Here is a 17,994-nt window from a genome sequence, read left to right on the forward strand (position 1 = left end):
CTATTTCAACTAATTCAACCCAAATGTGCTTTGTGTTGATTTCCTGTGTTATGTGTAAATGCACAATGGGTTCCAAAAGACCACGAGTGAAAATTCTTCTATTTTGCATTTGTTTCTAACATCAATACAAATTATATTAATATCAGCATGACAATTTGACTTAAAATTTGAAATGAAAAATGAACGTCAGAATGTCTCTGTATTTGGTTAGTGTTTGTCTAACCTCCACCACTGAGAGGAACGCACTTTGCAGTGCTTATGTGTTACAGAGTAATTATTAGGAAGTGTAATTTTCATAATCACAACCAGAAACACTAAAAATTATTTCTCCTCCTTTTCTATTTCTGACAGATGCTTTCCTTATAGGTTGCAACTAAAATCATATTGCAGCAGCACATCAAAGGAAAGCTTTTGGGGCAGTTTCCTGATAAAGTGGCATGACACAGGCCTGATTTGAATCTCTAAACCCTTCGTTGACTCATTCAGAACCTCTTTTTTGACAAATCAAGAACACCATCACAAACAGCCCAGAGTGTCAGATTTACATTCTCCACGTTTCCCTTTTAAACCTGCCGGATCCCCTGTAGTGCCCTAGACCTCGACTAGATGAATCTATTCTGTAAACCTATCTATAAATCCAATCCCATCATGCATCAGTTGATCTTTTGACCCTGCCCGTGACATGCAAATCTGACATGGATACTGATGAGTCAGGGTTTAACATTGTTTAGAGCTCCACTAATGATATGACGATGACGGGGTCTTATTAAGCCCTACAGCGAGACACAGGGGGTCATTTAAATTCACACACTCACACGACTAAGGGAACCACTTATCAATAATGAAAGAAGCCGTTGTGTGACCTCTGTCTGAACTCACGCAGAGAGAAAACAGGAACTGCTCCACCGCTCACTGGCGACCACATACAAAGCATATGAGGTTAAAAAACAAATCTTTTAACAATAATAATATTAGAAAAGACAAGATATCTGAATATGTTTTTTGAAGAGCAGGTACCACAGCTGGCCTGTCGATCTCTATTAGTTAAGGTGAGAGCAAATCTAAGCACGGCTCGGCTCTTTCAACATTCATATTTCAAAACTAATTGAAGCTGTCAGACATAATTTCACAAAAACAAAAAGTCTTTTCCATCACCTCGCAAACGCGCATTAGCATATAAATAAAGTACGGCCATATAAAGCAAGTTCACACCTTGATACGACAAGTGCAAAGTCACATCTGAATAAGCACACACTAGATTCACGTGCCTCTACAACACGGTTTTCATCACATTTCAGATGGGATGCAGAATATCTAAGTATGTGTTTTGTGTATTTGCAGGGCAGAAAAGCATGCTGAGAAAAATAGCACACCTATATACTGCCCTCTTCCAGTTCCTGTGCCAACCGCAGGCAAATAGCGTGCCTTTGTTCACGCTGTACGTGTACATGTGCATATATGGCAGCTGCATCTCTGGATGATGCAAACACATTCACCCTCACAGTGACAGAGGTCTGACTACGCTTATACAGGCTCACCGCAGGCACACAGCAGTTGGTAAACATGCGTGCAAGAAGTACCAAGATATCAAGTTCTCTATACAGCTCTATATAGAGAGACACGATGAGGAAGTGAAAAACCACCAAATCCAGTACAGTGCTGTTCGCCCGATAAATTTATATCATTGCTAAAGCCACACGCACGCAGATACACAAATATAAAAAGCTATGTGCTTAGTGGTTTAAAAATAATGCACTTCACCGTTAACTTTATTTTGTTTGGTTGAAAGTTCCCTATTTAGCTCTTTTTCTAAAACCTGCATCAGAATTCTGTCTATTCAATAAGCTGATTACTTTATTCACAGCAACCTGTCTGTGCCATTCTCACACCTCTCTTTGTTTGGTTGAAAGTTCCCTGTTCGGCTGTCATTCTAACACATGCATCAGAATTCATTAAGCCTATAGTCAATTCATTTATTCACAGCAACCTGTCTGAGCCATTCTCACACCTCTCTCCCGGATGTTGTTGCCCACTGAACTATCTACATCTACCACATGCTGTCTCTCCCACGATCCATTTACTGCCATCTCACATCTGCCTCTTCCTTTCTGTAGCAAAGAGTTTTGCTTTGCGTCACCTCAGAGGGTTCACTAGCAGGTCGAAAAAACTGTCTGAGTCAAAGCGAAAGTTTCAACTAGAGCGGTTGTCAATCAGCGTATTAAGCTAAGCTGTGACCCAATTTTCACACTGTGATGCATGATTTGAACTGTAAAAATAAGTGTGATTAAGTTTTAGGTGTCGTAAAATGGAGGCAATCTTTCAAAATAGAAACAGAGCAACAAGAGCAAAAACACTGTTTTCTCAGGAGAAGTGCTCCCTCAAATAAAGATTGTAATAATGAGTGCAAAAGTAAAACAGAACAAATATTGTGAAACGCGAGATCATATAGTATGCAAAGCATCCGTTCTTTCAAAGGTGGTTGTGATTCTTGCATCAGATGTGCTAATCTGTCTCAAACTGGTGAAAATGGCAAATGAATTACAGCCTAAGCCATGCACCCACTTAAATATCACCACTTTTAATCACATCCGAATCAAAAATAACTTTTTTTTTTCAAAAATATTTTTTAAATGATTTGAAATGATCACTTGTGAGTGAGCTGGTTTTTAGTGATCACTCACACAACTTCTAAAATGAAAGGTCATGTGACCATGACACCTGTGGTGTGTAACAATAACAGCTGAACAACAGTTAGTAGCAATAAATAAAAGCTATATTAAATAAGCTTGGTTCTGTATTATAGTATTGTGGTTAGTATTGGAAAAATACTTAAAATCCATAATAATATATATACAGATACATATATACAGTATATATAGATACCAGGGATCCACAGCCTTGGAAAATCTGGATATACGAGGGATATTTTTAAAAGAGTGATTTCTATACCTAGAAAAGTTATGGACATCAATATAATCTTTCAAAAATCCTGGCCATTTCAATAATGAATTTATATTTTTCTTGTTATATCAAGCTCTAAATATTTTATTGGGTAGAAATGCTGAGTGATCTGTCTGGGTTCTGCCATGGCAGCCTCGTCTGTGTTGAGTTTGTTTCATGTCTCTATGTTTGTGTTGTGTGTCAGCACCTGGCCTTGTCTTGTTTGTTTACCCAGTCCTCCTCTTGTTTTTGCCTGATTGTTTTCACCTGATCCTCATGTGTTGTTCCAGACATCCCAAGTCTTCCGGAAGTTCCGGTAGTCTCCCACATATTGATGCCCGTAAATGAGCAAATTAGTTGGTCCCTGATGCCCGCAAATTAGTTCAAATCTCCCGAATCTAGAGCTCGCTCCAAACCGTGTAGCGTGCGCTCGGCAGAGAGGGAGAGAGCGAGAGACTTTGCGTGTGTGTGCAAATGTGCGTGTGTACAGCGCCCCCAAAACTAAGCAAAGATTGTTCTTGCTCCGGCTTTAACTTCTTGATATTCGGCAGCGTTGCCACAACGGACCGAATGGCTTCGCTCGCATCTTTCTCCACTGCCATTACTGAACTACAACTCAAAATAACGCACAACATCAACATCATCGTTCTCAGCCACTCCCTCTGTTCGCTGATTGGCCCGGTAAAAAATTGATCGGAGAAAACCAAAGACTACAGCAGAATCACAGACGTGATTTACTGAAGTAAAATGAAAATTGAGCGGAAGTACGTAGGAGGGCGGAGCCAGGCTAGTGTGAAATATGTGTGAAATGAGATACCAGTAACACTTTCGCGGATATTCCGTATCATAACAAGCAAAGTTTTGATGCAAACAAAATGTTGCGCTGCCAAAACGCTCTCAAGAGCCCACAGCTAGGCGTTTTCAGCAGAGCGCCTAGCATTTTCAGCTGGCTAAAAACGCTTTGGTGGACACACGGCCTAAGGCTTGTTAAGATACGGAATATCCGCGAAAGTGTTACTAGTATCTCATATCACACATATTTTGTTTCTGTGTTGATTCTATATTAAAATGTCGATACAATGTAATATATTTTCTCTGGCTCTTGTTTTAAATTATTTTGTTACGTTATTATGCTTGTTGTTGTCATCTGTTGATGCTGAACAAGAATGTGGCGGTTGATCGGTGTGGTATTAGTCCCGCCCCTACACCACTGTGATTGGATGGCTGGGTAAAAAGTGACAGTGATGAGCGTTGCGTTTTACCCAAACGTTTTTCTTCAACTCTCGGCGACCAGTAAAAAACGCAAGAGCGTTCAATGCTTCAGCGTGAAAAAAACGCTCAGCGGCTCGTTTAAAAAACGCGGCTCTCCCATTGAAAACAATTGGAAATATACGCCAGCTGCGTGAAAAAAACGCTTTGGTGGACACACGGCCTTATGCTCACCATGGCTACTTTATTTTAAAAAATGATGGTGAAATATTACAATTTAAAAAACTTTTCTATTATATTTAAAAATATAATTATTCCTGTGATCAAAGCTGAATTTTCAGCATTAGTCATTCAGTGTCACATGATCCTTCAGAAATCATTCTGATATGATTTGATGCTCAAGAAACATTTCTTTGTTAAAAAACGCTGCTTAATATTTTTGTAGAAAATCAAAAAATACTGAAATCTATTTTAATATATTTTATAATCATATTTCTTTATAACATGCCATATATACACAAATAAGCACAAAACAAAAGCATGCACATTGCTCAAAGTGGGTGCTTGGCCAAAAATAACTTGCACAGGAAAAGTTTCAAATCAGCAGACCACGGCTCCAACAATTTATTAACAGACTCTCACAAAGGTCAGTGTGATGAAGAGCCTTTGTGCTTGAAATGTCACCTTTGTGTGAATCTGTAAAGAATGTTTTTGGAGGCGTGGTGTGCCGACTTTACATATATACTGTATATATATTATATTTGCAATGACAAAAAAGAGCTTGACTTGATTTTGAAATGCAGCTAGAACATGCATTTACACTGGACAAACAAATCCCAAAAGCAGAGAAGTGACTTTGTGTTCTCATTTCAGAAGTCTACCACATAACAAACACACACGCTTACGCCCGCCGCTCAGTCGTGTCGGATCTGGAATGTGCTGGATATGAATGAATCGGTGGGGGCCGATCTAGAAGCACGACTGCTGCACTGTTCAGTTTTTCTCGTGAGCTCACACGAACAACACAACCTGCTATTATTATCAGCAACAGCGGGGGGGAGCGCAGAAATGGGATCCACAATCACACACTCGCTTCGCACCTCTCCTCATTCTCTGAATTTCTGTCTGAGCTAAACTACGGAGGCGTAGGTGTCGAGAGGTTCATTTTTGATTGCTGTGGCGGTATAATTATGCCTGGCATTCGCGTCAGCTGGGAGAGAGGACGTACACATGCACGTCTTTCCCACAGTGACTCACGAGAGAAACCGGAGCTGAAGAGTTCAGAGCACGAGGCACTATTCACACATACGCAAATAGATGAACACTAACAAGTGCATTCATACACACACAACCCATCATCAGGGGCCCGGAGTCCCCGGCCTGCTAAGGTCCTGTAAGACAGGGGTTCCCAAACGTTTTTGTGAGTCCAAAATATTTACTTAAAGCACCCCTTAAGATTTTAAAGTAATATTTCAATAATTTAACAACACGTTTGCACATTCATGGTTAATTATCTCACAACATGCTGCTAAACAAATAAAAATTGATTTTTCACTAAGTGTTTCCTTTTGTTTTATGTTAAAAAAAATGTATATTACAGATTAATTGCTACTTGTGTGTAAAAAATGAAAAAGGCTTAAACAGTAATCAGGAAATACTGGAAAAGTCAACTCTTTCGTCACTAAGTCTGTAAAACCTGAACCTGAACATTCAGTTACTGGAATTAAGATTTTTTTTTATTTTATAATTATGTAATTTATGTTATTATTTTAATATATTGCCTCCAGACATATCATTGCTTACATGAGTGGTATACTGTCTTATATATATCTTGTATACTTATATACAGTACATACACTGATAATGTAAGGTCTTTGATCCAAAAAGGTTCCCATCCACAAAAATGTTGTACTAGAACCTTTTAACGACAGCTGTATACAAAAGCTCTATATGTGTCTACAAACAGACATACCAATATATATGATTGTACACCAGATGACTATATATTAAAATTAGTTTTTAAGTCATGATCTGACTCACTAACTAGTTTGACTTGTAGGATGACGTGTAAATCCAAACTGTAAACGCTCTGGGTAAGAGGTGGGTGGATGCTGTATGAAGTGAAACACTGAATGTATGTAATGCAGTGGGTTTCACATTTTCTAGATCAGTGAATTCATATATTTTGGGCTGTGGGTGCTTAACAACTCTGCAGCCCGTGTGAAAACGAGCTCTATGAGAAGCAAGAGGAAAATCTGTGGTATAAAATCATAGTTCCTCTGACAGGTTATAGATTCTAACTTCACATTTAAGGGGATGATGGGATTTGGTGTAAGATTTAGTCTTTCTCTTTGCCATAAAGTCTCTTTAATGGTTTTAATGCAATGGGATGATAAATACAAGATTTTTACACTTTCTGAAGAAAATGTGAGTGATAAGTACCCATCCAAAACCCATTTTGATTCTGGAGTGTCATGGGTGAAAGTCGTAGGCTCAAAGCTCAGCTCTCCTCAACAAGCCAGGGTATAATATTCATCCCTGCTGAAAATACCATCATAAGGTGTGTTTTGCATGCTGGGTCCATCATGGGCAGCAGGAGTGCTGGTGGACCTGCTACAACCAGCTCAGTTTTGCTTGAGAATAGCATGACTATGCTGGTTCACCAGCTAGACCAGTAGTATAACCAGCATAAACCAGCCTGGACCAACATGTAATTCATAACAGCAGGGATTTACTGACCTCTCAAAACAAAGAATCCAAACATAAAACTTTGGGATGCCAAAATGAATGGCATGAGCCGCAGATGCAGCATGTGTGCAACGGTCCTAATAGTGAATAAATAAAGCTGAAAATACCTGTTACCCAAAACTAAAGCCTAATTTAAACTCTCACCCTGATCTAAAAACACATGATCTGCTAGATGAAATGAAACATTGTGTTGTATGTTCATGTAATAATATGTATATGCAGGTGTGAGACTCACGCTTCCTCCTGTTGAAGCAGAGATGTTTTCAGGTCCTCCAGACGAGTGTAGGCCGCCTGAAGCTCTTCTCTCAGGCTTCTCTCTCTCTCCACACCTCCTCTCTCCAGCTCCAGCTCTCTCTCCACGTCCCACAGACGCTCCTGCAGACGCTGGAACTCATGCAGGATCAAATAACTCACGCCGCAATAACGACAGGCCTTCTCTGATTGATCCATCTGAACACAAACACAAATATAAACACAGATGATCTATCACAAATATTCACAAATCCACCCATTATCCATCCATACATCCATCCATCCATCCATCCATCCATCTATCTATCTATCTATCTATCTATCTATCTATCTATCTATCTATCTATCTATCTATCTATCTATCTATCTATCTATCTGTCTGTCTATCTATCTATATATCTATCTGTCTATCTATCTATCTATCTATCCATCTATCTATCTATCTATCTATCTATCTATCTATCTGTCTGTCTATCTATCTATATATCTATCTGTCTATCTATCTATCTATCTATCCATCTATCTATCTATCTATCTATCTATCTATCTATCTATCCATCTATCTATCCACCCATCTATCTATCTATCTATCTATCTATCTATCTATCTATCTATCTATCTATCTATCTATCTATCTATCTATATATCTATCTGTCTGTCTATCTATCTATATATCTATCTGTCTATCTATCTATCTATCTATCTATCTATCTATCCATCTATCTATCTATCTATCTATCTATCTATCTATCTATCTATCCATCTATCTATCTATCTATCTATCCATCTATCTATCCACCCATCTATCTATCTATCTATCTATCTATCTATCTATCTATCTATCTATCTATCTATCTATCTATCTATCTATCTATCCATCATCCACCCATCCATCTATCTATCTATCTATCTATCTATCTATCTATCTATCTATCTATCTATCTATCTATCTATATATATATATATATCCACCTACCCACCAACCCTTCATTTATTCATCCATCTAACCAACTATCTACCATCTACCTACCAACCATCCATCCATCCATCATCCATCCATCTTCCTATCTACCCTCCTTCCTATATACTTATCATCTATCTATTATCAATCCATCTATCTACCATCTATCCCTCCATCTACCCACCCACCTACTTCCTATCTTCAATAAATCTACTCATCTATCAACCCATCCATCACAAACCGCAGCACACACACTCAAAACTGCCAGGAGTTCAGGGAGAACAAATTAGTCATTGATTATGTTTCTCTATCATACAAGTCAGTTCTATACACCGTCACACTTCACTGAATCCAGTGGCAGCATTATAAAGATCGTCTGAGAATGAAAACAACCAAGCCTTGGTACTCCTCCCCGGAGTGAAAGAAACCTGTCAGAGTGCAAATGCCACACCAAAGCCCATTAAACGTTGATCTGAACAGCACAATGTAGCAGATGTGTTCCTCTTTCTTTACATTTGTGACTACAAGCTAAAATTACAGTAACAGAAGAGGTCAGGCACTGCAGTTTCATTTTTTGTGTCAGCATCAGTTTCTGTTACACTTACTGTAACCATGTGTTTATGATGACCGGGCCTGCAGTGCGTTCCAGTCATTTTACTGAAAATATATATATATACGGTCTGCAACTCATTCTGATTATAGCGCTTGTGAAAAGAGAAGTAATTTTTGAGAGGTTCTCGCTGAGTGGACAAGACGAATGATTTATTTGCATGTTTCATCTCTTCTCTCACCAGTCATTTTCACCCCTTCACTCAATGCCATTTATTTTCATGACTGATCAGCACGCACTGTAGAATCATGAACAAGTCATTAAGTTTTTTTCAAATCTCTTTTTCTTTAATCAATTATGCAGTGTCTTGGATCATGGCTGGCTGTTTCACACACACAAATACAACACTGGGCTCTATGAGTCTGACCCCGTCTCAGTTAAAGCCTGTCTGTGATCCTGCTTACCTAACTGTCTAAACACACGCACACGCAATCGTCTGCTTCTCAGAGAAATGTGGACATTTGCACGAAATCTGAAAGCCCTGATCCCCCCGCTCTCTCTCCCTCACGCATTGAGAGACAGGCACGCATGCATAGGCTTACACACACACGCACATGCTGGCCTGAGGGGACGATGTCTGCCACCAGTAGGAACGTGTTCCCGTGACAGTGATGGCCCTCGGGGAGGCCTCTGCCCCTGGCACTGACACTTCCACTTAGCACTCAAACACACTGGCCTCCTCACACACATGCTAACACACATACCTTGTACCAAGCTGGATGGATACTTCAAGACAGGAAAGGCCCTGCTTCTACATCCCTTCTCAAAAGAAAAAAAATTAAAAGTTCATTTTATATAACCTTCAATGAATACAAGAAAAAAAATCACTCTTTTAGATTCAGTAAACTTATTTGACTGGGCGGTTATGCCGGTGAGACATTTTAAAATAGCCTGTGAAGTCAAATGAAAGGTGAAGCGTGTAATTTCTGTGCTATTAGCAGCACTAAAGAGAATTGCAAAAATAATGACTTCAGACAAGCCCTTGTTTTCTATTATCTGACAAGCAGGTCATCCCAAATTAGACCAATGTTGTTGTAAACACTAACACAAATAGATTCCTTTTAAAGCTGTTAGTTTTGCAGAAATTACACACTTCCCACTAAAGGTCATATCAAAGCCAAAATAAGCCTATTTTATGTCTTTTTAATTGATATGATGGCACTTGCCACAAGATGAATTAAACATATGACACACAGCAGGGGGGCTGAAAATAACAGCAGAGGTCTTATTAAGGAAAGAGCCATCATTAATTTAACTGGAACCTTTCTGCCATCATCAAGCATCAGAGGTTATCGTCTCATGCACACCGGGTAGGAAAGAGCGGTTTATGTGGCATGGTCTTTAAAAACAGACCCCTAATCTTTTTTTCTACCCCCCCTCCCCTCTTCTCATCCACCCCCCTCAAATCCCGTGTCAGAAATGGGTCAGTGTTACAGGCACGCAACATACCCCCAATACCTCGGCAAATCTCCAAACTTCCTCCAACCGCTACACAAACAAACCTATTATGAATTGAAATTATGCATTTACTGTAAGACCTTTTTTGTGATACTGTTAATTTGGGACACAAGCATTTTTAAATATATATATATATTGTAGTTTACATTTTGTAGATAAAATTTGCCATTATCGAGCTGTTAGACCACTGAGGAAGAGGACGAGCCAAAATTTTTACATTTAAAGGTTGGGTAGGCAATGTTTTTCATAAAAAACTTTTTGTTATACTGGCTGAAACTCTCTTCATATCCTGATTATTCAATGTCAACAGTGGTTACGGCCTTATTTGAAACGTCATGAGAGTCAGTGAATATAAAAGAATACAAATTTTTGGGTGAACTATCCCTTTAAAACTCCAGAACCCAGAACAACTGGTTCCAGTGTCAATTACTGCCTCTCATCTCCTACTAGCCATAAAATAGTCTCGGACACTGCTGATTATGTTATTTCCCTAAATTATGTTTCCAAGCAAGTGAGTGGGTTTGTGAGTGAGTGGAGCACGTGAATGAGAGGATGGTTCGTGACTGCAGCTTTATGGTGATAAAGACAACCCGTGGTGCTCACTGTACCATGAGCCAATGCTGAGATTCTCATCTGGACCCACAGTGCCAACACATTACATGACAGCAGGATGGCCGTTGACAGGGGAATTGGGGAGGGGGGTGTAGACTATAGGACTTGGGGCAGGGAGGGGGCAGACGATGGCCTTCAGCATTCATGGGGGAATTTGACGCCTGGATGAGTTCTCCCAATTCCCTCCACCCTCTTCCGCCTCACGCACACTTCCTCGCGTGGAAGGAGAAGAAGGGCAGTGGCTGGGAAGAATCACCCTTGCCCACATGTTGATCTACAGCCCAACGCACACAGAGACAAACAAGCTGGAAGTGATGGGGGTGGAGCGTTGCTTTCCATTTTTCTTATGGAAAAGAAATAAGAACACTTCTTTTTTTGCAATGGCTTTTTCAATGAAGCTTTGAGTTTTAAAAGAAGGACATTTCAGCTCACAACTCATCCATAATCTATACATAACTTAGAAACCTATGGAATATAAATTTACACCTGCCAACAGAGGGAGTTGAGAAATTTTCCTAGCCATTAATATTTCTTTTACTAGCAATGAAATTTTATTTTCATTTAAAATGTATATAATTATATTTAAATAAATACAGTTCCTTTGTGGAACCAGATGTTAAAAATAATGTATTATTATATAGATGAATATAGCAATGCAGAGGTCATTGTATCATTCACATAAACATATATTTTAGGTAAATGTTCTTTAAAACACATTTAAAACATAGATATACAACATTCAAAAGTTGCATTATGTTTCATTAGTAAAGTCTAGACTCTTATGCTCACCAAACCTGCATTTTTGTGATGGCAAAGCTGAATTTTCAGCAGCCATTATTTGCGGTCTTCAGCGTCGAATTATCTTTGTGTATTCTTTGATGAAAGTTCAAAAGATCAACATTTATTTGAAATAAAAATCTTTTGTAAAAATACAAATGTCTTTACTGTCACTTTTAAACAATTTAATGATCCTTGCTGAATAAAAGTATTAGTTTCTTTAAAAAAAAAGGTAAAATTTCGTATGACTCATATATGAAATGTATGACTCAATGAATAAGGGAATCCCCCTTAAAAAATTCAGAATAAAAACTAGGAAAACTATTACCATAAAGGATTTGAGACTTAACTTTAACTCAGAGACTTGTGAAAGTCTGAGCCAGTCGCTATGTGAAAGGCTCCATCTAATAAAAAAATACAAAAATTTAAACTCACGTATTGGTCATGTGTCATGTGTCATACATGTGTCGCCATTTGGAGTTCAGGATGGAAAATAATCTTAAGACATCCTCAATAAACCTCTGATGCTAAATTTTCCACTAAGGTAAAAGTAGAACTTCATTATTGCCATTTAAACCGCATGCTTTTCATGCAGTTCCTGATAAAGTTACCAGCTATTAACTTATACATAATGTATAATTTACACACCAAAGCCAATACATACTTGCAGAGGAGTTTGTTTTTTGACCCAGTCTAAAATGCACAGCAGAGACAGGTGAGAGGCGAGAGAAGGTGTTGTTAGTGCGTGGAGAGGGTGAGCAGCGGAGCGATCTGAGGATACTCTCATGCCATTGAACACGCAACATGCGCTGCCATTATCTCCCCATGTCTCCTACGGTTGAAAAATATGGCTGTTTTTTAGTCCCATTCATTATTTAGAGAGAAGCAGAGCTAGAGAGAGGCACCATAGTGAAACTCAGTGGGATCTCCATCATTTCTCTTGTCACAGTGGAGCCACTTGCCACGCTAACATCAAAAATGAATAGTGGAAAGGCTGAACATTTTAAAACAGGCGGATGTGGGTTAAAGCCATGGAGGAAAAAACTGGAAGGGAATTCAATCAGAAATTACTAGGAAAGAGTAGGTGTATATCTGTTTGTTAAATGTCAGATTTACGTTTTGTTTGACATCTGAGAAAAACACGATTTGTGTAAAAGACACTTTTTACGAGACATATACAAATAATTAAATTAGCCCAAGGAAAATAGTTTTGAGGTGGTGTTCAGCATGTGAGTGGCACGCCATGAATCTGGGCCGGAGAACACAATACCATAAGGTGTTCATTTAACTGGGATCCTGCCTAAAGACGTTGCATAAACTGAGGGGATCTTAGGGCAAAATGTGTACATGTGACTTATGTCAGAAAATATGTTTTCTGAGATAAACATGGTCAGCGCATGTTGAGTTTCAGTTCCTTTGAGAAACCAGACAGCAAAAAAATCCTTTTATGTATTGCATAATGTTCCTGGTAGGCAGTCCCTAAATATACCATATATAAGGCTTTAAATAAAAAGGCTTTATCTACTTTAAAGGGGTTTTTTTTGCACACAAAAAAGAAAAAAGAAATATATATATATATATATATATATATATATATATACATATATTTGTGGGAAATATATACACACAATATATACACACAAAATATATATATACACAATATATACACAATATATATATATATATATATATATATATATGAATGTATACGCACAAATTATCAATATATACACATTGATAATTTTCAATCCTCATTCTGACCCTCAGTCTGAAATTATCCGTTTCAAGGCACTGCTCCTTTAAGGCTTGTTGTCAGTAAACGGCCACTGTTATGATTGGCTAATGTCAATGCACAGGAAACACCCACTCGTTATTGCACATGAGCAGGCTGTGTTTTGAAAACATTATCCATATAAAACTGCCATTTAACCGGTTTGTGATGCAGCTGCTGTCAGATCCAATACAGTTGCTGCTTCATCTTACAACAAAAGTTTCTTTGCGAACTCTCCATTACTGTGCCTCGTTTACAAAACATCTGCAGTCAAATGCTCTGAACAAACATATAATTCTCAGACGTGATCCGGGACGCCATTAAAAAGAATCTATCCACGTGTTCCTGATGCTGGGATCAAAGCGAACGTTCTGTCACTCTTCCATTTGTTCAGTTGTTTACAGACTCAAGCACGTGGAGCATGACCGAAACATTTTTTTTCTTTAAAATATGGGTCATGATTCTCCCACCAATAGACAACTAAACAAAATAACATGTAATTTACCAATGGTTCTGACAAAATGTTAATTGCTGCAGTCAGTTTAAAAAATATTAAATTCATTTAAATTCATTTTTTCGTGGAAATCGGTTTGTAAGAATGAGTCAATGACTCACTCATAAAGGCTGCGTTCCAGTCCAAAATTGACATGCCCTTCACTTGCTAATTTCCCTCCGTCTCGTTTACTCAGATGTGCGTCATTGCCTACGTTGCACAAGTGCCCACTACTGGCGGAAACTGCAATGGGCTGAACTGGAACGTCCTAAGCCCTTGATCACTTAGAATCAGCTATGGAGTTGATTTATTATTTACAATTTTTTTCCCTTTAAGAATTTGTTTAATGCAGCATCCAAATGTATATAGGTGTGTTTGGGTTGTTTTGTATAAAAAAATTCTAATTAATATATCATAGAATTGTTTTTGGTGGTGGTGATTAGACGAGCTCTGCGGTGACGTCACAATCGTGTTGCATTGTGGTATATGGAACTGCCTGAAGTGTACATATGAAGTAGACTCGCTCCCTCTGTCAAAATGGAGGGAACAAGGGTCTGTCCATATAAACTTCCCTCGTCCACTTCACGAAGTGGAACACACTTCAAAATGGCGGCAGGGATTCCCCAGAGGGGAAGTGCTTAGGTAAGTCCGCAAGTGCGTGTCTAAAAGTGGACTGGAACGCAGCTAAAGATTTGATGATTCAATGGCAAACGAATTTTTAACAGTCACTTGTCGCCAGCTACTGGTGTAGTGATGTAATTGCTACAATCTTTATTTGAAGTTACTTTCAAAAGGTCATTTACTCTAATTTGATCGCTACCGTAGACATCAGTGTTTATATCTGAACTATAAACTTTTACCTTAGTACTTCTGTGATGATTTGAATTATTGGTAAGACAGAAATAATGATACTGTGTGGTTGAAAAGACTGTTTGTGAAGCTGTTTCATGACAACAGCTCTCTCTGGCTGAGCAGCAGCGCAAACACAGATTTGAATTTTCGCTGTGATTGTACTTGTCAAAGGTGTAAAAGACACTAGCAAATCACCATCATTTAAGAATTTAAGAAAGTTTGCGTGGGCATTTGAATCGAGATCACAATCTTTTATAGATTAATCGTGCAGCTCTATCTGTATACTGTATCAGTGTAGACACAGTCAGTGAAATAATGAGCTCTATTTGCTTTTGACGCAACGCTCACATCCAATGTAGGCGAATGTCGGCCGTTAAGCGACTGAACGCCAGTGGGCGGGGTATATGATGTGATGATGTATAACTATTCGTCAATGTCTTGCTCTCGAGGCAGTCATATGCAAATGTATTTGCCCATGTGACGTCATCCCACAAAATCCAAACAAGCCATTTTTGGAGCTTGATTAAATAAATGCTTTGTTTGGAATGAGGACGTTTTAAACTATGAAAATTGCAGGATGTTTGAATAGTACAAAGACCATGTCAAAAGATTGAGGCAAATTTGATTTCTCATGTCATGTCAAATCAGTTTGGCATTTCAAAAACATTGATCTTGTTGATCTCAATGAAGCCTTTATCAAGAATGTCATCCTGGCTTTAACGAGTATGCCTGTTTTGGAGCTGTGAGAGAAAAAGACAAAAAAGGCAAATGCAGAAAGTCTGAATGTTTTAACTACTCAAAGAAGGTTTTAATAATGAACCTCTTTTGAACAACCAAGTGCAACATGACCTCTTTAGGACACAAAGGTGCCTGATAAATCAGACAGAATGACTGCTGGTCTTCTCATATCTCTCGCCAGCTGCCCCGGAGCACAACGGATCACAAAATATCAAACTTCCCTCTCTACCACGCAGAGATGTAAAGTGCCTGTAATTATGATCGAGTGTAATAGCAGCAAAACTGAGAACCTATGCAATTGCATCTGCGCAGCAGGGGTGTAAAACTGTGAATTTAACGTTATTTACCTGCTGTATTTCCAGGGGTAGAGGGTATGAGGGGGTTTGTATCTCCATTTCCTCTTTATCAGCGCTCTCCCTAGGGATCTTCTCTATAGAATAGAAGGGGACAAAATGCTAATTTTACTGACTTTACTGATAGAGATTATAAAACAAACCATCACACATCAGAGTTACTACAGTTAACTAAAAACTTAAAAAAACCTTTTATTAGTGATATAATAAAATAAACATTAACTGAAAAAATAATATATAAAAATGAATAATAGTATCGAGTAAACTATCTCAATGATACTAAAATAACATCACACATTGCATTACAAAAAAGCAATAATACATTTAATATTATTTAGTCTCATTCCATCCTTTTGAAACATTTGGCTTTTAATACAACAGGTTTAGTTGTCGTGTTGTTTTCATTTTAAATCCTTTTCTCATAAAGAGATTATAGGCAACGAAGCATAACAAAACACGCTAGCTCGAACACTAAAACTCATTGGGAGAAATTTCTGATTGCTTACAACAGTTAAGTGAAGAGACTCAAGTTACTACATTGAAAAAAGTATTTACATACCCATTATTTTGTCCGTTTGCCACAAAAACTGTTAGATTTTAGTCGTATAAATCAATGCGAGTGAAAAGCACGCCTCAGATGTGAAATTTAAGCGTTACGTAGTTACCACGACGACTGCGCACGTTTATACGCAAATTACGTAGAGACTAGAAGAATGCTGAGTATTCTCGGAGCGCAGAGTGATTCACATACCCAACCCACGCACTGACAGAACTGTATTTATTTAAGGATCCTCCTTAGATATTGTCGTGCCCATGTTTCGCTTCTCTGACAGTATGAGTTAATGAGATGAATTGTGAATCATGTCTAAAAATACAGATTAGCTCGACTGCTCTGTGTGCCTTCGTGATGGCTGATCCGCATTTACAGCAGAATAGCACGGATGTGTGTGATAAAAATAATACAAGTGGGCTTTGAGGGGATTTTTTCAGAGAAAATCCTCGAAACCCCGACCTTATGTGTCTCTCTGCTAAGACACGCAACGGGATTTACTCTCAAGCTCTTTCTGCGTGTAATGGCTCCTTTGGTTCCCTTTCGTTGTCACTCCGAGTTACGTCGGATGACGACGAATGGGGTTTCGCTTAGAAAGCCTATCAACTTCGAGTATTACAAAACGAGCCAATGGCAAAGAAATGCCATGGGTCTGCGGAATTTGCATGGCGTAACTCCGCCCCACCTCGTGGGTATAAAAGGAGGAAGCCGGCAGCAAGCAGATATGTTTTCGCTTCGGAGCCAAGTGTATTCTTCTCTCCACAAGCCATCTCTGAATTGTCAGCTTTACAAACGAGTACCTCGAGTGTTGGTGTGACGGCGATCTACGGCGAGAGCGTGCTTCCTGCTGATCTGTTGCAGTGGTCTGCCAGTCGGTGCGTTTCTCCCCGGGTGCTTCAACACTTGAGTTTTCTCTCACTAAAAGAGCTTACACGTGGCACGTCTTTTTAAAGATGTCTCGCCCGTGTACTTCTGGTTGCGGCAGATTGGTATCGGACTCTGATGGGCACGAGCGTTGCATAGTATGTTTGGGCATTGATCATGCTAGAGCAGCGCTCGTGGATGACTCATGTTCTCTCTGTGGGAACATGACCATCGCGTCATTACGGTCGAGACTCCGTGAACTCGCAAGAGTGAGAGTCCCCTCATCCACCCCCCGTCCTGCGGCTGGTGGCCAGGGTGATCTGAGGGTTACGGTCTGGAACAAGGCGCCGACTATGTGTCCGCGACCCCAGCCCCCCTCTTCAATGACGGTGCCCGCTAGTGAACTGCTGATTCCCGCGGGTCTACCCTCTGGTGGCCCGCGGGCTTCAGTTGAAGCTACAGAGGAAGATGCCATGTCTGTTGCAGCATCACTAGGCGGGTTTGACTCTTCTGGAAGTGAGGGCTCGTCACAGCTGCCACCTTCCGGTGTGCATACGGCTGTGCTCGAGTCTGATCCGGAGATGACGGCCATGCTTTCCCGGGCAGCCGCGAGCATCGGACTTGAGTGGAGGCCTCCACCCTGTCCTGAGCGCTCGCGGCTGGACGATTGGTTTTTGGGTAAGGCCGCCGACCCTCGTCCTCGGCAAACCCCAATACCTTTCTTCCCGGATGTGCATGATGAGATCTCGAAGTCCTGGAAGACCCCCCTGTCTTCTCGGGACCGCTCGCTGGTCTCATCCGCCTTT

The 17,994-nt window shown here is 39.6% G+C and overlaps 1 protein-coding gene across 1 annotated transcript in view; it reads right to left on the reverse strand.

Moving 5' to 3' along the window:
• The window catches only part of lekr1 (Leucine-, glutamate- and lysine-rich protein 1), a 112,398-nt gene extending 95,965 nt beyond the window's left edge, over nt 1-16,433 (reverse strand). The window contains exons 1-3 of the mRNA XM_077194607.1: nt 16,334-16,433; nt 15,769-15,851; nt 7,133-7,347 (exon numbers count right to left, since the gene is read on the reverse strand). Coding sequence (XP_077050722.1) covers nt 7,133-7,347; nt 15,769-15,851; nt 16,334-16,337 — 302 coding nt within the window. The 5' untranslated portion in view covers nt 16,338-16,433. The remainder of the gene's footprint in view (nt 1-7,132; nt 7,348-15,768; nt 15,852-16,333) is intronic.
• Nucleotides 16,434-17,994: the final 1,561 nt, after the last annotated feature.

This window comes from Siphateles boraxobius, unplaced genomic scaffold (genome assembly GCF_051911475.1).
Source record: "Siphateles boraxobius isolate OS27281-9 unplaced genomic scaffold, OSU_SipBor_1 32, whole genome shotgun sequence".
NCBI lineage: Eukaryota > Metazoa > Chordata > Actinopteri > Cypriniformes > Leuciscidae > Siphateles > Siphateles boraxobius.